The sequence below is a fragment of the Dipodomys merriami genome, unplaced genomic scaffold (assembly GCF_024711535.1).
Source record: "Dipodomys merriami isolate MVZ:Mamm:240054 unplaced genomic scaffold, mDipMer1.0.p SCAF_14, whole genome shotgun sequence".
In the NCBI taxonomy this organism is placed as follows: domain Eukaryota; kingdom Metazoa; phylum Chordata; class Mammalia; order Rodentia; family Heteromyidae; genus Dipodomys; species Dipodomys merriami.
In genome coordinates, this window is record NW_027202715.1 from 1,666,752 (window position 1) to 1,693,216 (window position 26,465).

General features: G+C 51.5%; 2 protein-coding genes across 3 annotated transcripts in view; one reads left to right on the plus strand and one right to left on the minus strand.

Moving 5' to 3' along the window:
• Positions 1-26,465, plus strand: part of Cdh23 (cadherin related 23) — a 355,092-nt gene that overhangs the window by 287,119 nt on the left and 41,508 nt on the right. The gene's annotated exons all lie outside the window — the stretch shown is intronic.
• On the minus strand, positions 1,515-24,592 carry Vsir (V-set immunoregulatory receptor). 2 transcript variants are annotated; one of them, XM_070020516.1, is made up of 7 exons: positions 24,425-24,592; positions 15,278-15,706; positions 14,212-14,268; positions 9,730-9,837; positions 5,957-5,984; positions 4,800-4,993; positions 1,515-4,668 (listed from the first exon to the last, which is right to left on the minus strand). In XM_070020516.1, the coding sequence occupies exons 1-7, from the start codon at positions 24,507-24,509 to the stop codon at positions 4,631-4,633; spliced, it is 939 nt and encodes a 312-aa protein (XP_069876617.1). In that variant the 5' UTR covers positions 24,510-24,592; the 3' UTR covers positions 1,515-4,630. The 2 variants fall into 2 exon arrangements, with proteins under 2 accessions (XP_069876617.1, XP_069876616.1); XM_070020515.1 differs by having other exon boundaries at positions 4,800-4,996.

A 26,465-nucleotide genomic window follows, 5' to 3' on the forward strand; every position in this document is an offset into this window, starting at 1 on the left:
CAAAATCTCACCTCAGGGTGATGAAGGTCTCCAAAGACACACCTGAAAAGGAAGTGACTAGAGCAAAGGAGCAAAGTACTCTAAAAGCCAGAAGACTTTCATTCCCATCCCTATCTTAAAGGGCCCAGGCTCTCTAATCCCAGAGCCTGGAAGTCAGCTGCCAAGACTTCCCCAAAGCTGAGACGACCTGTACCAAAGCTCCCTCCTACCTACTTTTTCCCCAGGCCAGTTCTACCTTGTTTTCCCAGAGATGTGCCTTCCTGCACATGGCAGAGGCCATCTCCTCCCAGACTTCAGCCTGTACTTCCCAGGCTAGGAACAGCTGGGTTACAAGAGGCAACTGGGCCAGCCCCAGGCCTGCCACACAATGGTATGCTACCGCACCACAGGAAGTCATTGCACAGTCAGCCTTGTGTGAGCTCCAGGACACAGAGAGGGAGCCCTGGACTGGGGAGAGGCCCTAATGGCCATCAGGAAGGGTTAGGCCTGCAAGAGGAAGGGATGGGCCCAGGGAAGAAGGATGGAAGGCAAATGGAGGTCAGGAGCTGAACCCTGGCCAAGTCCCAGAAGTACCCTTGGCAGGAGGTAGAAAAGCCGGGACAGAACGCCTGCCACATGAATTGCAGCCATCAGGAAATAGTTCCAGATAACAAGTCCCGACTTCTCAGGCTGCTGAGGACAAGCAAAGGACCATCTGGAATAGGAAACAGAATTTCTAATGTCTACTTCTGACCCACAAGGCCCCAGCTGTGACCTTTCAGTGACATGGGAGGCCTGGGTTGCTCACCACATTTGGGGTGGAGAGCTCCTTCTGTTTATCACTCCTGACCTCTGCAGCTTCGGAGATCCCTGCTTCCCCTGGCCGGGCTCAGGACCTGCATCTGTACCCACACCAGCCCAATGGAACTGCTCCAAACCCTTGCCTTCCCTTTGCTTCCTAAAGGACCTTCTGCAGCTGCTCAGATGCTGAACATGCCACTGACTGAGTGCTTTCAGAGACCCTGGGGCTCAGAGATCAGCAGACAGTACATTCCTTCTCTGACCCCTAATGCAAGTGAGGTGGGTACATAGGCAGCTGCACCTCCCAGGAATCTTTTGGTTTCATGGTTACCAGGCAGGAAGGAATCATAAACACTGGGGCTAGAAGGAACCTGCACAGTAGCTTCAGGAGCTCTCGACTCATGAGAGGGTTAAGGCAGGCTTAGCATAGATAGGAACATTTTTTGGTGTGGTGTTGAGGTGGAACCATAAACTAGTAGGCACAATTTCCTTCAGGATCCTGCTACATGGAATAGACAAATTCAAGGTGAGAGCCCCACTAGTCCCAGGTTTCTCATGCCATTCCATTCAGAGTAGGGAAGATCCCAGGCCTGGGAAGCAGGAGACCCAAGCTTGAGTCCCAACATTTACTTGTCTCAAAACACAGCCTTTCAGAACCTCAGTTTCCTTGTGCATTTAAATGGGGGACAGAACAGCTTCTCAAGATGAGGTGAAGAAAGACTCAAACAATGACATGGGGGAGGGGAAGTGTTTTTTAATCAAAGAATATGTTAACAGAGAAGGTACAGATATGACACATATACAGCCATATCCTTTTTTCTGTCCAGGGCAGGTACTGCTAGCACTTTGTCACTAAGCTACATTAGTATACCAGAATCCCTCTCATCATCTATTCCAGGAAGCCACACCAATAGGTGAGAGTTATGACATCAGTCCCCCAGTCTGCACACACTCAAGCATTATTACTGTAAAGGACCTAGAAGTTGGTAGCATGGCCCAGAAAACATGGCATCCTGGTTCAAGCCATCACTAATGGCTGTGGATCAGCTAGTCAGCTCTGCCACTAGGCCCCACCTACCCTGGGACTCACAGAATAGTTAAGGAGACACTGAGATCCTGGGGAAAGAGAAAAGACAATGCAAAGCAGGGACTTCTCAGTGAAGAGGCCAGGCAGCCAGTGATCTCTCGAGTAGGACAGGCACTCAGCTGGCCTGCCTTTTTTCAAGTAGAGCTTTGCCCCCAGCATCCTGGCTGGCCATCCTGGTTCCTCTTTTCACTTATTGCGGTTCCCTGAGCAAATTGCAGCCCAGCCCCCAGCCTAGTCAGGCCAGACCAGAGATGGCTCTCACTGGCACCCATGAGACACTCACTTCTTGGTGTGGTGGGGAGATCAGGTCTTGCAACCCTAGCCTCTCTGCCTCCTCAGAGTCTCATCTCTGCAGAGTACTTCCCTGTCTCCAGCCCTGCACTGTGGCAAGCAAGTGAGCCATGGGTAGACAAGAGCAGTCCCAGGGCTGTTTTGTTTTGTTTGGGTTTTTGGTTTTTTTTTTTTTGGTTCTGGTTGTGGGGCCTGAACTCTGGGCCTGGGCACTGTCCCTCAGCTCTTCAGATCAAGGCTAGGGCTCTACCACTTGAGCCACAGTGCCACTTCTGGCTTTTTTTCTTTCTGTTTATGTGGTGCTGAGGAATCTAACTCAGGGCCTCATGCTTGCAAGGCAAGCGCTCTACCACTAAGCCACCTTCCCAGCCCTTGTTTTGTTTTTTAAGAAGAAAGTCCAGGGGACTTTGCAAGCCCACCAGAGGGCTTGTCACCACAATGGCCTGTGGCCTGTCAGGCATCAGAAACTTCTCATGTATCTTCGATTCTAGTCCCTGAAAAGCTTTTCAAAATGTGAAAATCTGGAGACAAGGACACCGAACTAGCTTTTAAAGTACAGACTTCCCTCCTGGGCCTCCACCAGTGCCAGGAGCAAGTTGATTCCAGACTCTGGGCACCTGCTGCCTTTGGGAGCTCCCTGTTCATGCCTGTCCCCATCCTGTCACAACCCCCAGAGACACCACCATTGCAGGCAGCCCCTCTACAGCAGCAGCAGCAGCAGCAGCAGCAGCAGCAGCAGCAGCAGCAGCAGGGATATCTGTGGGGCTGCTTCAGGCAGACCAGGATAAAGATGGAGCCTGGAGCTCACAGTAAATTTCACTGAAAACAGGAAACCACGAAAATGAGCCTCGCTCGCTTGCAGGGTCCAGAGAAGAGGAGAGCTGTGCAGTGCACGAGGAAGCCCGGCAGGAAGTGGGGTAGCTGTTCTGCTAGGGCCTCCTCCCCTCTCCCCACAGCAGCAGAGAGGCTTTGGGGTGGGGGGGATGCTGGCAGCCAAATTCTTAGAAGTTGTCTCTTCATCAAAGTCCAAAGCTGAGAGGTGGGCTCAGGTTCATCTCCCGGGGGACAAGCCACACTTCCTGAGTGTAGCATGTAGGGTTTGTCATTCAACCCTAGGGATGGTACAGTCCTGCCACACAATATCTGCCACCTCCCTACTCCTGCCCAGGGGCCCTCCATGGGCTGGGAGGACAGCTGGCAGCGGATGGAGTAGAAGAGGGTATCCTAGGGACAAAGCAGGAGCCAGGGTGTGGGTGTCCTGGCCACTTGGAGGTATCATCCCTATGGAGAAAATGGAACTTATTCTGCAAACCCCATCCCCTACCCCAGACACAGCACGAGGTCACAATGTTCAGACCCTTTCCCACCTCCTCCATCTCATCTCTAGGTACTGGTGGACTTCTGGCCTGCTCTGGCCCAAGCCCCAGTGCTGTTTCTGCACCTAAGCTTGGTTCAGCAGTGCCAGGAGACTAGATGCTCTCATTTAAACTCTAACCTCTGTGTGCCAGACTCGGGTCCCACTGGAGGTTAGAGGCCAATTTGCCCCATCTTGCCCTCTCCACTCTCAAGTGCCATCCCCACCTGTCCTGTTTCTCTCCCCCACTCTTTTCTCCCATGCTTTTAAAAGCCTTGAGTGGCAGTTCCATAGAATGTTCCCTACCCTGGGCAGTGGAGTAGTAAGGCGGGAGGGCAGGAGGGGCGCTTTCTGTTCTCTGCCCTCCACCCTCCCTCTCTACCAGCCACAACAGGTGGCACAACCTCTTGCCTCAAGCCTGGCCTCAAATTGCCCAAGACATCAGTTGGCTCACAGTGGACCCCAATATGTACTTCCTATGCCTCTAGCCACTGAACTTTGAAAACAGAGTACAGGTGATAGGAGCCCCAAATTTGCCTTATCTGTTGGTAAAGCCTCAGATGGCTGGTAGAAAACAGTGAGGAAGCCCTATGGTGAGAGCCAGACAGACCCCAGCTGGGGAGCTCAGACATGCAATGAGGCCAACAGAGGAGCAGCCTCTGGCCAAACAGTGAACCCAGGCCAGCCAACAGCAGCAGGAGTCTCCACATTTTGTCGTATTTGTCTCTTGTCTATGAGGTGGCACTAGGGGATCCTGCCCAGTGCCTACATCATTTCATCTGTGCTGCCAGGGCCCAAGACTCCTGTCCCAGGAGTCTTGCACAGCTGGAAATTCTGGAACTTCATAGGTTGTAGGTCATTTGGCATCTGTAGTTGGTGAATTTCAGGTCTCTAGGGAGGAACCAGCATCCCAGCATCCTTAAGAACAGGATTAGTAACCCAAGATCTTCTCCCATCCTCGAGTAGCATCTAGAAAGATGAGAGGCCTGCCTAGGCCTCAGGGGGAAGGCAGAATCTAGGCTCAGAGCAGGAAGGAAGGGACCAAGGAGGCCAGCCTTGGCTCAAATGCACCTGTCCCAGACACAGCCCACCCCTGCCCACACTGTCCTTCAGCTGATCTAATTGAACTCAGAGTTTGGGGAATCCGGAACTGGATCTGCAAACAAGAAGAGAAAGAAAGTGAACACAGAGCTCCTCATCCTTCATTCCCCACTCTACCCCTGAGGTGGTGAGAACTCCTGAGGGAAGGTGGCCTGCAGAACCCTATGAAGCCCAGGAAGCACTCACCTAAGGATGGAAAGAAGACGTCTCCAGGGCCTGGAGGAGACAGAGGTGTGTTGGGCTCTGAGAGGAGGTGCCGTCCAGACTCTGAAGGCTGCCGTTGGGCCATGTAGGAAAGAGGGGGCCTAACCTTGGCCTCGGGCAATCCCTGGGAGGATGGAGGAGCCTCAAAGCCAGGGTTTTCAATTCCTTGGGGGCTGCTGCTAGAGAAACAGACCTGAAGGTCAGCAACAATGTCTAGAGTACAGCCTCTCTATCCTCCCAGCCTCCACTTTTCTAGTCCTCCATGCCTCCCTTCCCTTACAAAGCCTCTAGAGCATCTCCCAGATATCAAGGAGGAGGAGCCCAGCCTAAGGAGAGGCAAAGGCTGGGCTGTACTTGTCTCACCTGCCCTCAGCCAAGGACATGGGCATCTACTACAACTGACCACACAGTTCTTACTACAGTCTGACCATCAACAGCCAGTGTTAATCACAAAATACTGCTTCTAGAGTTTGGGGACAAGGGTTGAACATCCCCTGAGCCTATTTGAGCTGAGGGGAGGGCTCTCTCTCTTTTCCCTTGAGAAAAGGATCATGTAGAAGGCCCCTCCACCTCTGAGGTCCCCAAGGGATCTTTGACCGCATCTATCTTGGAATTGAGCTCTGGATTTAGGTGTTGCAGGACAGGAGCCAAGTTCCTAAGTGAGGCTCCTTCCTAGGCCTAGTCCGAGGGCCATGCTGCAGACAAGCTTCCTGCCCAACACTCAGATGCACAATCCCCAGCTCACCTTCCTTGACCTGCTGTCTACCCTGAAGCCTCCATGGCCACCTCCTGCCTTTGGAGCCTGATAGCATTCTCTTGGGAATCCCTTGCAGGGCAGAGCCCCCCACCCCAAGATGTAGGCTCTGCATGTTTCAGCATCTAACCCCTGTCAACTGCTTCCTCCCTGCCTATCCTTGGTCAGATGACCACTGAGACCCAAAGGTGGATAGGTAGAGCCTGCTGGGCAATGGGCAGCAGGGAGAATAGCAAAAACTAGTACAGATGTGTTGGGATCTAACAGCAAGAGGCAGATGCTTTTCTGAACAACTGGCCTATGCAAACAGAGACAAACTACACAGAAATGTCCTTTCCTATCAGCTGGCCCAAGGAAATTTTCTCCAGGTCTCTACGGGCCTTACCTGTCCATCCGCACCAACTCCTGGGCCCCTAGGAACAGAGAAAGAAGCTGATCATAGGCAGGAAGGCTTTCTAGTACAACAGCCCTTTGAACCCTGATGGCAGCTCCCCATAGGGACCATTAGGACTCTGTCCAGCCCTGGAGTAATTCCATTCTGTTCCCTCTGGAGGCCCCAAGGGCACTGCTCTATAGTTGTGTCCTGCAGGTAGGCCCCAAGGAGCCACCCATTCTTAACTACTGATAAGTGAAATGATTTTCCTAGGACGTTTCTCACAGGGAAACTGAAGGTAGCTGACACTTTCCCCCTAGACCTGGCTTGCCACAAGGTCACACCTTCAGGATTTAAGTGTCAAAAGGGCTGAGTCTTGCATTTGCTAACTGTGGCTTCCTGCTTGGCCATTTGCCCCATTCTAGTCTTTAGCCATGACTTCCTGGGAGGCGTGTTTGAGGTTGGTTCCCAATTATAGGGCCTGCTCTTTAACATCCTCCTCATTACCTAACAGAGAACCCTAGATGTGAGCAAGCCATCTCTTCCCAGCTTTCCACCCATTTTCTGCTCCTCATCCAAGCTGCTGCTGCCTAGTCCTATTCTTGGGGTTCCCCACCCCATAAATTGGCTACCAACCAGATATAGAGGTCCTAACTTCCCTCTTTCTTGCAGCTCCCCACCCCTTCCCACTGATCCTTCTCCAATTAAGGAGTTTGGCTGCTGCTGACATGGGGAAACCAGCCTGATTGGGGGAGGGGTGCCACTACAGAACCAAAAAGAGGAAGTTACACGAATGTCCCTGAAATCCACTAGATCCTGGGTCCTGTATAACAAGAAACTCTGTGTCAGGCCTCACAGGGGTGTACAATGAGTGTGTTCCTCCGGCAGCTCATCCACTTCACTGCCCACCGGGGAAAGGATGTCAGTCCCACTTGGAAGCTGGGGAAATTAAGTCATAATCTAAAGCTGGAGAGGTATCCACACCTAGCAAACTGCCTTCTGCCCCTCCCACCAGTCCTTTCTTTTGTCTTTTATCCTGAGTATGGCTCGTTCATGACCATCTCCTCCAAGCTAGGGTCCTGGAGCTTCCTGTTCAGAGCATACCATGCACGCACACACACACTGTCCCCCCATCTGCTGCCCATACTGGTCAGCCTCTGCCTGCATCCTGGGACTTTCACCTGTACCCCCATAGAGCAGACCCAACCTTTGCTCCCTGTCTCCTGAGCACCTCATCCTCTGCTATCCCTAAGTCTGAAGTCATATAACAATTATTTTTCTTTTGAAGGGTGAGAAGGGCCTGTCCTCTAGTGTGGTTTTGTCCAGAGATGATTCTTGTTCCCCTTTTGTTATTAAACATGGCATATCTAGAGTAAGCCATGGTACAAGGCTGTCTTCCACAGAAGAGGGTTCATTTGCAGCCTCAGGGGAGGTACTCAGAGTGGGACAGTGCACCCCCAGCAGGCCATCTGTCCTCACCCACCCCTCTTCCAGTCCAGTTCACCTAGGCCATCCTGGGATGCTTGGGACCTTCCTAGGAAGCCCCAAAGCCAGCACTAAGACTGAAGGTGTCATGGTCTGTGGGGCAAGAGGCCCCCTTCCCCAGGTCCTCAAGATACCCCACAGCATTCTGGCCTGCTGCTATCCCCTCTCTAATTTTCCTTTCTAAGGCCATCTCCATCTCATGGGCACAGCAGGTACTCTATCAGAAAGACTGCGCCCAACCAAGGCAGGTATATGGCCCCCACCTCACCCCACCATGGCTCAGACAGCATCCTCCACCCAGAACTTGTTTGTTCTCTAGTTCCTGTTCCCAGTTCTGACCACATGACAAAGCAGCACTGTGGTCAGGGATGAAGGGGACAAGTGGCACCTTCCTGTCCCCTCTCTGCCTATAGGAACCTTCACTGCTTAAAGAACAGCAGCTCGTGGTAACTCTGCAGCTTTGTCTCTTCTAAACTGAGCCCCTAGTTCTTCTGCTACCACCCCACCTTCCTGCTGGCCTGGGGATTCCTGCGGGCAGGTCATGGTGGGGTTCTGAAAGAACAGGGCAGTCCTGAGTGGAAGGGTGTGGTGGTCCAGCCCCATTGTCTTACACTGGAGCTCCAGACTGGGCTGCACGCTCTCTCTCTCTCTCTCTCTCTCTCTCTCTCTCTCTCTCTCTCTCTCTCTCTCTCTCTCTCTCTCTCTCTCTCTGTCTCTCTCTGTCTCTCTGTCTCTGTGTCTCTGTGTCTCTGTCTCTGTCTCTGTCTCTGTCTCTGTCTCTCTCTCTCTCTCTCTCTCTCTCTCTCTCTCTCGGAGAGAGAGAGCAGGGAGGCGCTTAGGTCTATACGGGTGTAGGAAATCAAGTGAAAGCTGGTGCAGCATCCTCATTCAGTTACCTTCTGCAGTCCAGGGAAGAGGCTAGAAAGGGCTGCAGGAGCAAAAGATACTCCCTCCTACACTCAGAGGATTCAAGACTCAAGGGCAGGGCTCAGAGAGGGGGGTGTGACAGGTGTTTGTGGCCATGAACTTGAAACCTGGTTTAGCCACTTATTTGTTGTGTGGTTTCTTAGGCAAGACAAGAACTTCTCTGAACCTCGGCCCACCCATCTGCAAGACGGGAACCATGATCATACTAAGTTCTTGGGGTTGTTGCAAGGACGAAGTCAGGGAGTGTTTGACAAGCTTGGCACAGTGCCTAGCACAGCAGCCCCATCCATTAGGGACTGTGGAGTGGGGTGTACACGCAAGTAAGCATTTTTGTTATATGGTAGAATTATACTCCCAGGGTATAGCAAAGGTGGAAAACTCTGGTTGAATCCCAGATCTGTGCTGTTACATAATATTTGGATTTTATTGTTGTAGAGTTTTGCTTTTTGTTTTTTGTGCCAGTACTGAGGCTTGAACTTAGGGCCTTAGACTTAGCTTTTTCATTCAAGGCTGGCCTTCTACTCCTTGAGCCACAGATCCACTTCCCACTTTTTTGCTGATTAATTAGAGCTAGAATTTTCCTGCATGGGCTGGCTTCAAACCTTGATCTTCAGATCTCAGCTTCCTGAGCTGCCATGTCGAGCTATTATTTGGTAATATAGCTATTTAACTCCTAGCTTTTCATCTGTCAAAGGGCCAAACTAAGTGATAGGTAAGACCCCCCTCCCTCTTCCCATACTACAGAAGTCATTTCTGTCCTAGTATTGCAACTAATTATAAAGCAAACCTTCCCATATGTTAGCTAAAGCAGGTCCCCAAGGATCTCTGGGGTTTTCTGTTGTTGTTGTTGTTTGTTTGTTTGTTTGTGGGGAGGGTTGCCAGTCCTGGGGCTTGAACTCAGGGCCTGGGCACTATCCCTGAGTTTCTTTTTTGCTCAAGGCTAGCACTCTACCAATTGAGCCACAGTGCCACTTCTGGCTTTTTCTGTTTATGTGGTACTGAGAAATCGAACAAGGGTTTCATGCATGCTAAGCAAGCACTCTACCACTAAGCCACATTCCCAGGCCCCCCCAAAGGATCTCTGAGTGGTGACATTCTTATAAACCAATCTGAGCTGTTCCTACAACTCTTTGTGATTATTCATTCAACAGATTTTTTTTTTGTTAAGTGCCAAGCCAGCAGTGCCTGGAAACCAAAGCAGGTGACAAGCACTAAGGCCCCAGAAAAGGTGTTCCTGGGTACTCCCCCTCCCATCTCCCTGTAGGGTTGTAGCACAGAGCAAAGAGAAACCTCTTGGTGCCTTATGCCATCACTGACTCCAGGGCTGATCTAGGCAGGTCTCTCCCCCCACCCCACCCAGCAGCAGTACTCACGGCGGTGGGAGGCCACCTGCCTCTGTTTGTAGACCAGCAGCAGGATGAGCGGGAGGCAGAGGATGCCCACGATGCAGGCGCCCGTGGCCAGGGCTGCAGCTGTGATGTCTGTTAGGGCAAGAGGCAGCCGGTGTGAGGCCCCATTTCCACTGCTGCTCCCAAGGGGAAATGGAGGCCAAGGGAGAGGAGGCTAGGAAGCAGAGCCCCACAGTCAGACTTTCAGTACCCTGCAGAAGCATGGAGAGTCTGGCAATCCCCTTTCAAAGACAGCTCTATGCTCTCCCAATGTGGCCCAGAGAAATAAGACCTGAAACCTACAGTGGACACGGGAAGAGATAGCAGACCCCTCATCTACTGACAAAGAACAGCTGGACCATCCTGGGCCCCAGGTTGTCCCATAAACAGGAAGCTGACCCTTCTCAGACTCCCATACTGCAGAGTTCAAGATCAAAGGGAGCCCAGGTGATAGGTCAATTCTACATACAAATGGTGGTAATGCCACATGGCAACATTGGCATTCTGGATGACATTCTCAATATCGTCCAGATGCATGTCATAGAACTGCACACTTAACGATGGTACAGAGCTAGGAAGGTGGCTCAGTGGTAAAGCGCTTGCCTTGCATGTCTGAGGCCCTGGGTTCTATTCCTCAGCACCACATAAGCAAAAAGAAAAAAGCTGGGAGTGGCGCTGTGGCTCAAGTGGTAGAGTGTTAGTCTTGAGCAAAAGAAGCTCAGGGACAGCACTCAGGCTCTGAGTTCAAGCCCCAGGACTAGCACAAAAAATAAAAAGCAAAAATAATGAAGTCACATTAATAAAAAAAAATAATAAAGTACAAACAAATGGACTGGAGATGTGGCTCAAGTGGAAGAGTGCTTGCTTAACATGGCCCTGAAGAAAGAGAAAAAGAGAGAGGTTCATCCTTGTCCAAATTTTTAAGTTTAAAAATTTTAAACTATGAAGCTACAGGTTAAGAAAATTTTCAAAACCATCCTTCTCCTTGACTAGCTCCTGGTCCCTCCCTCCCCAAGGAGACTCTCCCTGAACTTAGTCTGTCCATCTAGATTGTCTTGTCACATGGAATCAGAGGACAATGGCTGAGTGAAACTTGGAATGGTTCTGTGTCCTCCCAGAGGCTCCACCACACAGGTCACCCCAAATTTACTGAGACCTTTCCCTTCTGGGACCCTATGTTTGCTTCTATTTTTAACATACACTTGTTCTGTAGCCAGAAAGCTCTTGTGCTTGGTGCTCTGCTCACTTGGGCAAGTAACATCTGGATGTAAATTCCTAGCTTTCCAACACTGAGCAGAGAAGCTCGGCCTTCAAGCTCTTGTTAAATTGCCCTCCGGAAAGACTGTGCCATTTTACCATCCTGATAGCACGGGTTGGTTTGATTCATGTTAGTCCATCTGCTGACTGTAGGAGTTTAACTGGGAACAGACAAGCCAGTTGGAACCACAACCAGCATAAGCCCATTTCCTTCCCAATTTGAGCCCTTCCCTCAGCCAAAAGATGGCTGGGATCCCTTGTCACTGAGAGTGTTGGGCAGGAGGAAGTGCTGAACTAGAAATGTAGCCTTTGCACTTCATGTGAGAATAAAGGCCATTTTTATCTTACGGAGTGGCTATAAACAACGGGGTGGTGTAAATAAGCTGGTGATGGGGGATGGGGGGAGTTGTTTGCACTGTAAAAAGAGAACAAATGGTTTTTAGGTACTTTAGAAGTACCCATTGGTACAGGGAAGAGTTGCTGGACTAATTACAAAGCAAGTTCAGCTGCTCATTAAGGCAGGTTCCCTGCAGATTTTTACTGTGGCCTCGTGGTAACGCAGAATATTGGATGTGAAAGCATCCAGTAACTCAGACAGTTGGGTATTCCTAAACCCTATCAAAGAACTTCCCAGTGGGCCAAATTGGAGAGGCTGGTTGCAGAGTTCTTTGCTGGTGCTGAAAGCACACTTCCCCTGGCTGTTACTAAGCAACGCTTGATCTTGGTATGGTTTGCCAGGTGTTTAGTAATTCGGTCTGCCTGAGAAGCTTGGCCTGATCTCCCTGCCTGACTCTTGACCACAGTGGTGGTTCCTCTTCTGCAGGCCCTCCATAGAAACAGGATTTCTCTTCCAGAGCCTGAGGTTGGCATGTGGGCAGCCTTTGGGAGCCCGTCTGTGGGCCCAGCTGCCCTCAGAGGCTTTAGGTATCTCTCTCTAGATTCAACCTGGATAGAGTTCCCCATTCTCAGCCCGGGGCTTGAGCTGCTGCCTTCTGGGGAGAAGGGATGAGTGTGGTCACATCCAAAGCCTAGTTCCTTCTGGGAAGGTGATTAGGTGCTGGCAGAGGCAGTTGCCAATATCACACTAGGGTGTGCACTAGGCCCTTACACAGCACATGAGATGCAAGGGTGCTGCCTACTCAGGCTGCATGCTGAAGGTACCTGAGGGTATTTGCCGAGGAAAGAGGATGGAGGAAAGCAGATAGCATACCATGCTGTGTTGGAGTGAGGAGAACAATACAAATTGCCCATCCTTTCCCAGGCTCAGGGATGAGGGAAAAAGGATGTGTTTTTGTTCCATCTTCCCCTAACTTCCCCACTGGAGGCTGACTTAGACTTTCATTCTTTCCTAGTCCAGTGACTCTGTCATCCCAAGGATAACATCTAGGTACTTGAGATGACGTTAGAACAGGAAAACATAAAGAACTTGGCTGGAAACATCCTTAACTGACCAGGTACTGTGTCTCTGTCTGACAAGGAGCAGAGGTTGGGAGGGTGACATGGGTCACCCGCAAATGGCTCTAGAAGTTGTTAGGACACAGGTCCAGGTCAGCTATCTACTACTGTCTGCCTGCCATCCTGTCTTGGCACAGAGGATGCGTGAGTTGAATTGGGAAGTCAGTTCTAGAAGTGACAGTGGACATAGTTCTTAGCACTTCACATCTGATGCCTCCTCTTACCCACAAGACAACTCTGGAAAGTAAGTACTATTCTTGTGCACAGAGAAGTCAAGCATCTTAGCTGATCTCAGGGTCTGAGCTCTCAACCACTTTGCCACACTGCCTTTCACTATGGTCTAATGTTGCAATCATGGCCTGCAGCATACTTTGTTTTGTTTTTAGTTAGTTACTGACATTTTTGTTATTGAGACAGAGGCTGACTTTGAACCCAAGGTCCTCCTGCCACAGCCTCCCTTGTGGGGGATTATAGGAGTGCCCTACCATGCCCATGTCTCATTTTCAGAAAGTTGTTAGGGGCAGGCTGGCCTCCTCAGGTAAGTATGTGCTCAGAGAGTGAAGGGGTTCTGATGCCTCTCTTGGTGCTGGCTCTGAGAAGCCAGAAGAGAGCCTCTTTACCTGCCTGAACTTTGGTCACGTGGGGGCAGAAGTGGAGGAGACAGTGTACAAGATCCCAGCAGCTCTGCAAGCGTTTTCAAAGGAAGAAGTGGGAATGGGGTATTTACTCAGAATGGAATTGCAGTGGGGAAGTGAATGTCCCCTGCTCCCCATCAGATGGGCTGCCTGGACCTAGCATGCACTGCTGTATGGGCAGGAAGGGGCAATGTGGGGGAACTGAGGACAGTGGCAATGGTTTGGCACTGAGGTGACATTGGAGCTCTGTGGTGCCCTCTGAGTTCCACACAGATCCAACTTAGACTGAAATGCATGTTTTAACTTGGTTCCTGACCAGCTTGCTGGTTTTAAAACAAATGGAGCTGGGCACCAGTGGCTCACACCTGTAATCCTAGCTACTCAGGAGGCTAAGATCTGAGGATCATAGTTCAAAGCCAGCCCAGGCAGGAAAGCCAATGATACTCCTATCTCCAATTAACTACCAGAAAACTGGAAGTGGCACTGTGGCTCAAGTGGTAGAGTACTTGCCTTGAGCTGAAAAGCTGAGGGACAGCGCCCAGACCCAGAGTTCAAGCCCCACAACTGACAAAAAAAAAAGTAGTTTGAGTCAAAAGCCACATGGCCTTTTAGTTGGGCCTTTGGCTTTGTGCTATAGTTAAGCTATTCTGGCTTAAGCCCCCATGTATGTTCTGCTAGAGGACAATAACATTTTCCTTTCTGTATCTTCAAGGCCAAGGCTGGTCCACACTGAGTATCTGGTGAATGCTGGAGATCTTAGAAGAGTAGGGCACCCCTAAGATGTGTGCCCTGTGCCTACTATTTCCAGGCTACTGTGCATTCTCACCCAACTTCTGAGTGTCTAGCTGTCCCTGGGGTTTGTGAGTTCGGGCAGAGTACACCACCTCTCTGGGCCTGCTTCCCAGTCTGCATAGTGAAGATGATGGTGCCCATCTCCCAGATTACTCCCCTCCTTGGGGATCCTATGCAGCTGCAGCCATGGAGGAAGCAAAAGAACAGAAGTAACAGAGGTGACATGGGGACCCTGGGGTGTGGGGGCTGAGGTGAGAGTTCAGAATAGGCCTCAAGTAGAAGATGAAGATGGAACAGAGCACTCAGAAGGGACTGAGGGTGGCCTTACTGTCACTCTCCTCGGGGGAGGACGGGTATGTGATGCATTTGGAGGGGGCATCTTTGCCTGTGGGAGGAAAGACAGGGCCATTAGGTGGGTATCAGACCCAGGGGCCAGGAAGGGCTGCTACTCCCTTCTGTCATAGGAGCACACACTAGGGCCAGCTTAGCCTGGCCCAGCTGGAGACAACATACTTGCTCATAGACACATACATACAGACAGACAGACAGACAGACACACACACACACACACACACACACACACACACACACACACACACACACGCAGCATATACATGTTCTTGCTCTGCCCATTCTCACATCATCCGCAAGGGCAAATGGTTACCTGCCAATGCCTTCTCCTCTGTTCTCAGCAGGACAAACAGACAGAAAGACACACACACACACACACACACACACACACACACACACACACACAGCATAGCTACCTAGCCATCCACCAATTCACACCCAGGCACATTTCAGTCACACTGTGATCTACAAGCTCACACTATGGTGTCCCTGTGTGTAAGCAGTCACACTCCTTCCCTCTCACATGACAAAAACAAAACAAAACTTGCATCTGAGCACTGGTGGCTCATACCCTCTAATCCTAGCTACTCAGAAGGCTGAGATTTGAGGATCATGGTTCAAAGCCAGGCCAGGCAGTAAAGTCTGAGACTGTTATCTCCAATTAATCATCAAAAAGCCAAAAGAGGAGCTGTGGCTCAAGTAGTAGAGCATTAGCTTTGAGCACAAAAACTCAAGGCAAGTGCCCGGACATTGAGCTTAAGCCTTAGGACTGGCACAAATAAATAAATAAAATATCCAGCAAAAATTGGGATGGAAGGAAGAAAAAATCCCACTGTCACAAATAATCATATTTACATACCCACTCCCCTTCACCCCAGCTAGCCATATGCCCACATCCCACACACAATTATTCCTTCTCACACATGTACACACACACACACACACACACCACAGACACACCATGGACACTGCAGACACACTAGAGACCATGTCACCCATGCCCCATTTAGTGGGTGTCACACAGTCCCAGGTGGAGGCCTCACCTTTCTGCACTTGCAGCTCCATGGCTGCATGGACCCGGTGCTCTGAGTGGCGATGTCTCATCTCCACTACCAGGCAGCAATAGAGGCCGCCATCTTGCACAGTCAGGTTCCGCATGGTGATGGAGAAGTTGCCATGGTGGTCAGAGGCTGTCTCCAGCCCGTGGCTCTGGAGCAGGTTATGGCTCGTGTTGGAGGCCTGGTGGCCTCCATGGTACGGGTGAAGGTTCTGGAGGGTGACATTGCGGATAGGCCGGTGCTCTGAGCACACCTGCACCTCACCCCGTGAACTGCGGAACCACGTCTTGTAGAAGCTCACATCATGCCCTTTGGGCACAGGGCCCAGGAGCTGGCAGGCAAGGGTGATGTTCTCCCCCTCGGGACACACGTACAGGGAATATGGCGTTGCTACCTTGAAGGCTGCCACCAGACCTGCTCAGAGAGAGAGGAGATCCCTATCATCTGTCTGAGTGATGGCTGCCCCCTTGCACCCTAGATCCAATGGCCTCAGCCACTCTCCAGCCACAGGCCCTGGGCAAGTCAGCTGCCCTCTGAGCCTTGGAGGCAGACAGAAGACTGGTTGTCCAGAGTGGGCCTCTCACAGGTCTGGCGTGCATCCTGGTTCCAACTCTCCCTGTGACCTTTCTTGCAGGCCCATTCATGACCTGCACAGTGGGTTCATGCCCCATGCCATCCAGTGGCAGGCAGGGTGCAGAGCAGAATGGCTGTTTGGGCAGCAGCTATTTTGTGTTTGGCCACCCTTTGGGGAGCCTTCAGCACCCTCTTCCCTTCCCCATCCAAGGACTGGTTTGCCTCGTCCTCTGCTTAGGTGCAGGCCAGTGCTGGGAGTCCCTAGGGAGGGGAGGGACACCAATGATTGAGCTAGCTAGACTAGTCTGCACTTTTGATTCCAGAACCCCTGAGCAGAGTCATTTTGCTTCAGGGGACTAGGGGAGAAAGGAGACAGCCTTCCAGTCATGGCCAGGGACCTTCTGGAAGGAGGAAGAACCTTTGGGCTTGATGGACAAATACAAAGTAGTGAGTGGAGGGTGCCTTAGGCACAGTGGTGGATAAGTGGGGGGCAAGGGGGCTGAGGCACCTGAGGGGTAGGGACAGGGACTGGGGATGGGAGTCACCTCCTCCCATGCACTACCTCCCTACCAACCACACAACCGTGTTCTAGTTCTCTTTAGTTTGCTTCCAATGAGCAGACAATGTAATCTTCTTTCTCCCAGACCAAAGCACCTACTTCTGAGAACAGAACATAAGGGTGGTTTCTGTTCTTCTCTTTAGCTATGTGAGCCTCAGTTTCCTCATCTGTACAATGGAAGATAATTAGCTTCGGCACTGACTGGAAGAGTGAATGAGGCAAGGCAGGCAGACATACTCTAAGCCCCTCACCCCAAACTTGCTCTGTCCATCTAAGAGATGGATCCACATAGAGAAGCCCCAGATTTTTGGAAGGTCATTGCCAAGATATGCAGAGACTTCAGAATTTCTTTGGAAAGATACTGAGCTCATTTTTGGGTGGCTGTACAGCAGCCCAGGAAGAGGGGAAGCATTTGCCTGCAGTTCTGGGTGTGCTCTCAAAGCCTGGAGGAGCTTCAAGGAAAGCAGGATCCAGTGAGAACTAGCATAGGCTGTGTGCTGAGCTAAGGGATGTATGCATACCTAGCCACCCTGTGCAGTAGCTGCCACCTTTAATCCCATTTTGCTGGTGAGAAAACCAAGGTGCATGTGGACCTTCAGTAACTACTGGCCATCACATAGCCTGTAAGTGAGCACTAGAGCCAGAATGAAACTCGGGCACTTGGTGGTCACACTGGGGGAGAAAGTTCAGAAGCGGAGCCATATTCAACTTCCAACTTTCTGTTTGCTCCACAAACGTTTTTTCCTTTAGGTTGCTAACATTCAGATTCCTACTTTCTCTTTGAAGATCAGTGGTAACACCCATCTAGTTCTCCCACAAGGCAGCTGGACGCTGGAGCCTGTTTTCCCATAGCCACCGGCACACCAGTTTACCCCTGTCTTTACTGCTCCCTGATGCCTTCACTTGCTTCATGCTCTCATCACACTTGCTTGCCTTTATGGACCTTTGACTTGTGACAAAGGAGTATAGGGCATTGGACCAGCCTCGATGGGGACTCCACTGCCTAAGTCCATTGTTCTTAGGACAAATGAAGTCCTTAGGCTCAGAGATGATTCTCCCAGAAATTCAGTGGAAGGCTGGCAGAGCAGGGATTAGCCAACACATTGTCCTGACCCCTGAATGGGGCAAGAAAAGTCCCAGATAGCCAGCAGTGTCTTTGGCCTTCTCCATGCCAGCTTGGCTTGTGTGGACTGGATCTGACTGCCAAACATGACAAGGCCAGAAATAGGAGGAGGGCCATGCCTAGCGAAAGGGCTTGTGCCAGGGCTACTAAAAAGAATCAAACCTTCCCAAGTGGACCCTGGTGTCTCTGCCCTATGCTGCCCCCTTTCCAGCAGCCATGTGGCAGCTGGTCCATTTCCCATTGCCAAAGATCATCATTTCCCCTGGCCACTGGTCGACTTCCCATTACCAAAGATCATGTCCAAACCCAGAGCCACCCCAGAGCTTGGAACCAAATTCAGATCCAGCACTGGTGACTGCCTTGGGCACATCATCACCTTGGCGGCTGTCAAGAGGTTGGACACAACAGAGGCCAGAGCTTTCAGGCCTGGGAGGAAGGGGACAAGGCAGGGGAGGAGAGCACTATGTGGACAGAGGTATGGATGGGGTGGAGTCCAGGTGTGAGATTGATGCACAGGCTGGCCAGTCCCCAGGCAGAAAGCCTTAGAGACCAACCAGTGGTACTTGTGACTCAGGACTCAGGGTTTCTGGCCGAGGCCTCTTCCGTGAAAGCCCACAGAGACAGAAGGACATGAGGACACAGAAGAGGGAATTGCTCAATGCTTACCCAGCCCCTTATATGCCACCTACACCATCAGTTCCCACAGTACCTCTTCCCCTTTTGTTTAAAACAAAACAAGAAGCTGCCTAGGATTAGGGTCTGGGGGCAGGGGAGGGTGCTCAGTTCTGTCAAAGTCATGAGTTTATTGTGCCTGAAGCCCAGAGTAGCCTGTCCTTGGGCAGTCACTCCAGGATACAGAGCAGGCACCATGTAGTAGACAAGCACGGGGACCGCATGGGCCTGGGCTCTGCACCTGCGCACCCAGCAGGAGCTGGAGGTGGGAGGTGGGGGGCAGGGGCACACATGCAGCGCGGCTGCAATTACAATCACATGCAGGAGGATGTTGTTCATTGTCAGCTGCAGATTCTTTCAGACACCTGGGTCATTGTCAGAGACCGGGGAAAGTGGGTGGGGAGGAAGGGCCCTGGCTCCAGGGTGGCCAGGAGCTTGTAGGACAGGAAAGTGCCCTTGGAAGGGCCTGTGCATGTGCCAGGAAGGGACAGTCACACTCAGCATTGGTCTTAGGGCCTGGCCACTGCTCCACCTAGAACCTACCTGCTATGAGTAAGACCACACAGGAGCATCTACAGGGAGGGTGATAGAAAGTAGGAAAAACCCAGGCATCAGAATTACAACTCTAGCTGGGCAGCAAGAGCCCTGGACCCCAGTGCCCATTTAGCTGTGGCCTGGCTGTAGAGCCTTAGTCAGATCCCACCTTTTTCTCTCAAGCGCTAAAATCCTAGCGGCATTGTGTGCGGAGGGGGAGCTGTCTTATGTCTGATTATGTATTATGGACATGCTGACAACTTACCCTTGTTTCATTTCATTCACCCAGCACCCTCTGATGTGGGTTTTTATCATGTCTGTTTCAAAGAGAAGTCAAGTGACTTGCTCCTACGTGGCTAAGCTGAGATCCACACCTTGGCTATACCATCCTGCTGACAGGAAGAGCCCCCTACCCTCTGGTGGGTAGGTCCCATATATCATCTTTTAGCTATTCAGAGAGAAGGAACTGACCCCAAATCGACCTTGCACTGTCATTGCTCTGCCACCTACTCAAGCTGAAAACATTCCTTCATTCCACAAATAGTTAGCAAGGACTGCACATGAGCCAGGCCCTAGGCAAAAGGCTGAGGAGCACCGGGGATCAGAAAGCATCTGGCTTTTGAACTTTCTAGCTGTGGGGTACTTGGGGGGGGGGTTGAGTTTCTATCCATGCTACAGGGAAAAGTTGCTCTGTCTCCACACACTCTCAGTATAGAGTGTGTGTGTGTGTGCGCGCGCACACGGGATCTGGTCCTAGGGCTTGAACTCAAGACCTGAATGCTGTCCCTGAGTTTCTTGATTGATGCTGGTGCTCTACCAACATGAGCCACCACAGCTCTAACTTCAGCTTTTCTGGTAGTTAATTGGAGATAGAATTGCATAGCCCTTCCTACCCCAGCTGGCTTCGAACCACAACTCTCAAATCAAGTAGCTAAACACAATATGCTATTTTTTGTGACAGTCACCTATTTCCACCCACCAGGTCCCTGGTGAGCTCCTGTGGGTATGGGGAGGCGGGTGGGTGTGGACCAGCTTTCTTATTTTCCCTGACAGGCATGAGCTTTACCCACAGTTGCCAAGGCAATGCCCTGGCCTTTGGAGGTGGATCCCCAGCTTGATTAGTCAGGCTCAGGAGGCCCCACCCAAATTCTGAACTCTGTCCAGCTGCTAGGCTTGCCAAGTAAACAGTTATTAGTTGTCTGTTCTTGCTGGCCGCACGCTAGACAAAAGAGACCTGGTCCCTGGCCTCACCATCATGAGAACTGACTCTGGCTCCCTGCCAGGCCCTATCCCCCAACATGGTCCACAGGGACCAGAGGAAAAGGTTGGGCTCTATCTTTATCAGGATGCAGAATACAGAGGGACAAGGCAAGGCTCAATCAGAAGTGAAGGAAGTACCCCAGGGTAAAGCCTGAGGGCTATGGCCAGCAAGTCTGCCCCTAGGGCTCTCTGACCAGTGAGGACAAAAGGCATCCCATGTGTTTATTGATACCTGCACCAGCAGGAAGTGTCCATTCACAGGCCGGGAAAGGGAAGCTGGCCTCTATGGGAGGAAGCTGTACTTCCAGCTCTTTGGGAAAGTGTCCCTGTGTTCAGAGCTAAAGGCTCCAGCCGGCGTGCCTTCCAAGGAGGGCCTGGGCAACAGGCCAGGACCCTAGTGACTTCTCTGCATGACTCTAGCCCCGACCCAGGTCTGCCAGAGAGGATGGCAGCAGGATGCTACATTTCAAGTCCAATCTCCTGTTCTCTACCAGGTTGACATACAGGGCCTCAAAGGTGACAGCAGTAGCTACTTTGTTATAGGTGTGGTTCTAAGTCCTTGCATATGGATTTGGTCCCCTACTCTGGGAGGTAAGTAGATTGTCTCACAGATGTGGACACATAGCACAGAGAGCATAAAGAGCCTGCTTAGACTCTCACAGGGAGTAAGTAGCAAGTCAGTATTTGAACCCAGGCTTCCAAGCGTCTGATACCCTCTGACTACTCTCTAGAAACTAGATATAGTCAGGAACTGGCTGGAAGCACCACCTCCTTCCCACAGATAGACAGCTGTCCTGACTAATGAGGGCCCAGAGTGCCTGGTGGCTTCGATAATTTAGGTAGTTTTACTTTTGGTTTTACACTAATAACATTGAATCATCTAGAGAGGTTATTCCCTTTTTAGTTTTCTCCCAGTCCGGATTATATCAAAGAGAAAGTTGTAGTTGATGTTACTCTTGTCTTCAAAACATCTTTCTGCTACTTGCTAATCTTTTCTTTTTATTTAACTTATTTATTTCAGCAAGAGACAGCAGCAGACCTGAGACTTAACAGTCTTCCCTAGGCTAAAGTTTCCAACTAGAATTTAATGCCCTTATTTGGTTTTCCTATGCTGTGTTTTTATGATTCTGTTCTATTTATGACAGGCGATTCTGGTTTTCCACTTATGACAGCAGTATAAAATTTCCCTTCAAAACCTACTTGAACAAAATAAGGAGTAGATTAAAGAAAAAGCAAGTCTATAATCCTAGTTGCTCAGGAGGCTGAGATCTGAGGATTATAGTTTTCAAGCCAGCCAAGGCAGTAAAGTCTGTGAGACTTGCCTCCAATTAACTACCAAAAAAATCCAGAAGTAGTTGTGGTGTGGCTCAAGTGGTAGAGTGCCAGCCTTGAGCCAAAAACTCTCAGGAACAAACCCAGGCCCACCCTAGGATGGACACACGCATGTGCATGCACATGCACACACACACACACACACACACACACACACACACACACACACACACAATTAAATGGATACCAGGCAGATACTACACAAAGGTGACCAGTGAAGAAGCCCAGAAAATACCATCCTGAAACTACTCTTCAAAGAGCAGTCTGTCTCACAGAGACCATGTCACCCTGCTTACACACTGCACAAGGGAAATGTGTCTGTATTTGGGACCCCATGATGAATGAGCAACAAAGGCACATGGAAGATGAGATCCTATATATAAAGAATAAAAGAAATAGGTTTGGACAGTAGCAAAGCAATTCATTACTGAATGACTGGTGGGCAAGATGGTGGCCATCAACTTTCTCTTTGGAGATGGCCAGCCAAAGCAAACAGGCTAAACATGGAGATTACATTCAGAAAAGACCTCACAGAGACAGGAACCCCTGAGTCAGGATGGTCTTGAAACTGCAATAACCCATCTCTGGAGGGTTTTAGGAGAACTTGCAGGTCCCTCCATGGACATTCGGTATTCTGGGTGCCTATGGTGGCGGAGGGCGGGGGGCGGGGAGGGGGGAGCTAAACCCAACTTGCAGACTCTAAGAGTTTGGAAAGGCCAGTCCCAGTGACCCAAGTCACATCTTCCCATTCCCTGGGCATGCCATAGGCCATTGACAAGTGGCCCCTGGCTTGCCCGGGGGGGGGGGGGAGAGACAGGGGGCAGGTAATAACATGGTGCACAGCATTCTTGAGGACGAGGCCCTGATTGGCTCTGCCCAGCTGCCTGTGGGGGAGGGACAGTCAGTCCCAATTAAGATGGGGGACTTGCTGCAGTATGCTGAAGAACTCACCCATGTCACAGAGCAGTAGAAGACCAGCTTGGAATTCAAACATAGATGATCTGCCTCTCAAAGCCAAACTTTGGTTGTTGCTTTTTTTTTTTTTTTAAGTTGCACATAGGACATGTACAGCAAGCCCCTTGCTTTGCTGGCCCTGATTTGTGGGCATGGGAAGTCTGTGCTGATCCCTGGTAATAACAGAGTGATCCTAGGACAGTGCCCACCCTAGAATCCGAGGCCTCAAGTTCAGTGGGCAGGACTCTGTCATGACTGTCAGGACAGATGGAACCTGAGGACTGTCCATTCCTCTCCTGCTCAGGACTAAGATTTCATATCCTACAATTAGAGAGGTGGGGCCTGAGCTTCCCGCTGAGCACCCCTGCCTAGGCTGCCTTCTGTCAAAGACAGGTGACTTCTACCCTGCTCAAGGCAAACAGGAGTAACCAGCTGGACCAGGGGCTCCTCAACATCTCAGGCCCCTGAGTGTCTCCAGCAAAGGCCTCTCATATCAATGGACTGGTGTTGGTATGTATTGGTGGTGCATTGCCATGGGGGCCTGGCCATGGGCTGTTCCTCTCTCCCCTCCAGCCTCCAGGCAGAGGTCATAGATTTCCCAAGAGCTGACCACCACTGGGGCAGCTTAGGGCCCTGGGTTGCTCAACAAGCCTTTGCAGTCTTGTTTACTATGAATGGGAAGGTTGGGGGAAAGGTTACACCTCCCTTACCCGCAGTGCACCCTTGTAAGTTCAAGTGTGATGCCCCAGGTTTAAGACTCCTGAAGTCAGCTTAGGACATGAAAGGGCAGTAACTCCCACAGTCCTTGGGTCTGCTGCATCCTGGCACCCTCTTAGGCTCTCAACACCTTGATTCATCAATGCCATTCTCTTTATGTCCATCCCAGCCTCTCTCCTTCTTGGTACTCCTGCCCAGGGACATGTGATCCGGCACTTCAGCAGCGCTCTGGTGAGAGTTCTCAGCTCCCAGACCCTGTGGCTCAGTGCACCAAGTAGAAAAAGGAGCATCCATTAATAAGTACATCTTAGTGACAGTCAGGACTCAGGCCAGAACAGCTTGAGGCTAAGGATTCTCCTGACTCCTTTGGTGAACACTACGGCAAGCCCTCATTCCCTGAACTGGGCTAGGAGGCAGCCCTTCAAGCAGACCAAGCAAGGAGTGTGAGTCTGCGAATCTGTGAGTGGATGTTCTTGCCTATGTAGACAAATAGGGTGATGATTCTGAAACAACTTGTTTCTGGATGCTGTGTAAGCTGGGTCCCTGTGCGATGGGTCTCCAGGACTCAGTTTCCCAAACTGAGACTGCTGAATAGAGAGTAGCCTTGACACAGTGAGGGCAGGAAAGGAGCAAGAAAACAGAAAGGGCCTCATGGGGTCACTTGGAGGGGTCACTTGAGCAGGTGGCCTCAGATGTGTGGGACAAGGGTCTTCCTTCCTGTTGCTGTCCCCAGCTCCTAGAAGCCATGCCCTGCCAGAAGCCATACTCTCAGAACAGAGACTGCCACCCTCCTGTTCTTCCTTCCTTTGGGTGTCATCTTGGAGGGGGGGCATCCAAGCCAAGGCTCTGTGAACAGGGTGTGGACCCCTCCTCCTTATCACAGGCGCAGGCCTGCTTTCAGAGCAGAGATAACACACTGCTTGCAGATGCCCCAGCTTGTTCTCCGTCTCCCCCTTTCCCTCTAATCCTCACTTCCCCTCTCCTTTTCTGACCTGGCCACTGGATCCTTGCCTAGGCTAAGTCCTCCAACTTTTGCCCTGCCTCCCTTTGATTCTTTCCATGACTGACACTTTCCTACTTCTCCCGGTGAAGTTGGGATCGCTGCTTTCTACAGCCTGTCCTTCTCCTGCCTTACGGGGGCAGCTTGTGCCCTGGGTTATCCAGGCCCCAGAAGCCAGCCATGCCCACTGCTTGAGCAGCTGTCAGAGCACAGCTGTGCCCAATGGCGTGGGGATACTTGGCAGAGGCGCCTCTGCCCCCTGCCTGGAGATCCCAGCCTTGGGACAGAGATCAGGGCAGACCGAGGAAGGAGCAGAGCGTTCCCTCCCTCGCGTGTCTCGGGCCCCATCCCGCTGTGCTCTCCCTGCACTCTCCCTGCGCCCCTCGCCCATCCACCTTCGGAACTCACCTCGGGACGCAGCCAGGAAAAACGCGAGGAGCAGGGGTCCCCAGCGCCGGCCTCCAGACTCCAGGACGGAGGTCGGGACATTCATGTCGCCGTCGGGTGAGGCGGAGGGGACACAGGGCACGAGGGACCCCGGAGCAGGGAGCCGGCTGGACTCGGCCACCGGGAGCGAGTGCGGAGCGAGCGCGGCAGCGCCGTGGGCGGGCCACTCCAGGGGCTCCGCAGCGCCCCCGGGGGGCTGGGGGCGGTACTGCATCTCTAGGGCGCTCGCAGGCGGGGCTCCGTGCAAACCAGGGAGCCTGCCAGTGTCCTCACAGACAGCTGCCCTCGAGGGCTGGTGTAAAGCCATCTCCACTTTTTTGGAGGTTGCTATGGTTGCATGACCTAAGGAGTCCTGTCTATGTCTAACTTAGCCTGGTGCGTAGTTATAGTGGCTTGTGTCAGTCCCCACCCACCTGCCCTGAAGTAGTCTGGTGAATGAGAATTTGTACCCTATATCCTGCAGCCCACCATGGCTTAGCTCCAGCTGTGTAATGAACAAATGCCCGAATCCAGTAATGAAATCCAAGAGTGGTAATGAGCTAAACAAGTGTACACATGCACGTGCACACACACACACACACACACACAGAGCAGGCTGGACACATCCCCACACCAGGACATACACAGCTCTGCCCACTCTGCCTCCCTGGTGTCTGGATATCTGCAAACTCACTTTTCTTCTCCTCCTCGTCGTCCTCCTCCTCCCCCTTGTCCCTCCTCTTCCCTCTCCTCCTCCTTCTCCCCTTCCTCCTCCTTCTCCTCCTTTCCTCTTGTGGGATGGGAGGAGTGGTGGTGCTAGTGATGGGACACAGAAACAGCTTAAGCAAGCCCTCTGCCACTGAGATACAGCCCTACCCTTCCACCCACCCACTTCTAAGGCCTTTCTACCCAGTCACGATGGCACCACTGGGACTATCTCTTCTCTGCTCTCATCTAAATTCTTGTCATTCCTCAGGGCTCCACTCCAGTCCTTCCCTTACAGCATGTCTGGCCTCCCTAGAGGCCCCTCCAGTCTTTTCTATCACACTCCTTTTGGCTGTCCTACCAGGCCTGTGGTATAAACAATTGGTTCATTGCCTGAGGGGTCTTCTGCCCTTCCAGGCTTGTTTTGGGGGAGAGTGGCCTCCTCCTTCTGTGATTCAGAGTCTCTGATACAGACCAAGTGTGGTCACTCATCTGTGTGACAAGTCGGAGAGGGAGAGAGCCTGGGCTCCTGAATGGAGCACTGGCAGTGACCAAAGTAGGGACTTGGGTGGAAGGAGAGGGAGACATTGCTGCTGTGCCTGTTGTCCTCCAGCCCAGCTGAAACTGCCAGGGGTGTTGTAGCCCCTCAGGGATCTACAGGTGACTTTCAGCTGAAGAACAGTGGGCAGAGTCCAACAGTGGCATAGCATGTGATCTAACTAGGAAGGGTCCAAGTCAGGCAGACACAAGCCCACCCCAGCCATCCTCCACAGAAGTGAAATGTGTTCACTCCAGCCTGAGACTCTAAATACCTCCCCCATCTCTTCTACTTCCTTCCGCCTGCTGCGCTGCCCAACACTGAGCTCCCTGGGGTTGCATCAGGGTGAGACATAAGCATTGCCCAAGCTGTGGTCCTAAAGTAACAACCTCAGGGCCTCTTTCTCCAACTTAGGGTAAAGCAGGAAGAGATTAGGGCAGGAAAAAGGTCATTAAGCCTGACTTCCTCCTGGCTCAGAGACCAGATCAGAGGAGGTCAGATCACTGTCCCCACCCATGCCCAGGCCTGGTCACATGGCAAGAAGGATGCAAGGGGCAAGTCTGTTGGAAACCCTCCTCTAAGCCCTGGCAGCTTGCAGATTTTTTTTTCCGGTGCCAGTCCTGGGACTTGAACTCAAGGCCTCGGACTGTCCCTGAGCTTCTTTTGCTCAAAGTTAGCACTGTGCCACTTGAGCCACAGCACCACTTCCAGCTTTTTCTGTTTATGTGGTTCTAAGGAATAGAATCCAGGGCTTCATGCATGCTAGGTAAACACTCTACC

Bases quoted from the DNA above. Each gene is read 5' to 3' on its own strand.
- Vsir (XM_070020515.1), bottom strand. From the start codon at position 24,509: ATGAATGTCCCGACCTCCGTCCTGGAGTCTGGAGGCCGGCGCTGGGGA. The intron at 9,838-14,211 runs GTAAGGCCACCC...TTGCCCTAACAG, and splicing joins CTCCCCCGAGGAGAGTGACA to ACATCACAGCTGCAGCCCTG. The intron at 4,997-5,956 runs GTAAGGCCCGTA...CTGTTTCTCTAG, and splicing joins GAGTTGGTGCGGATGGACAG to CAGCAGCCCCCAAGGAATTG.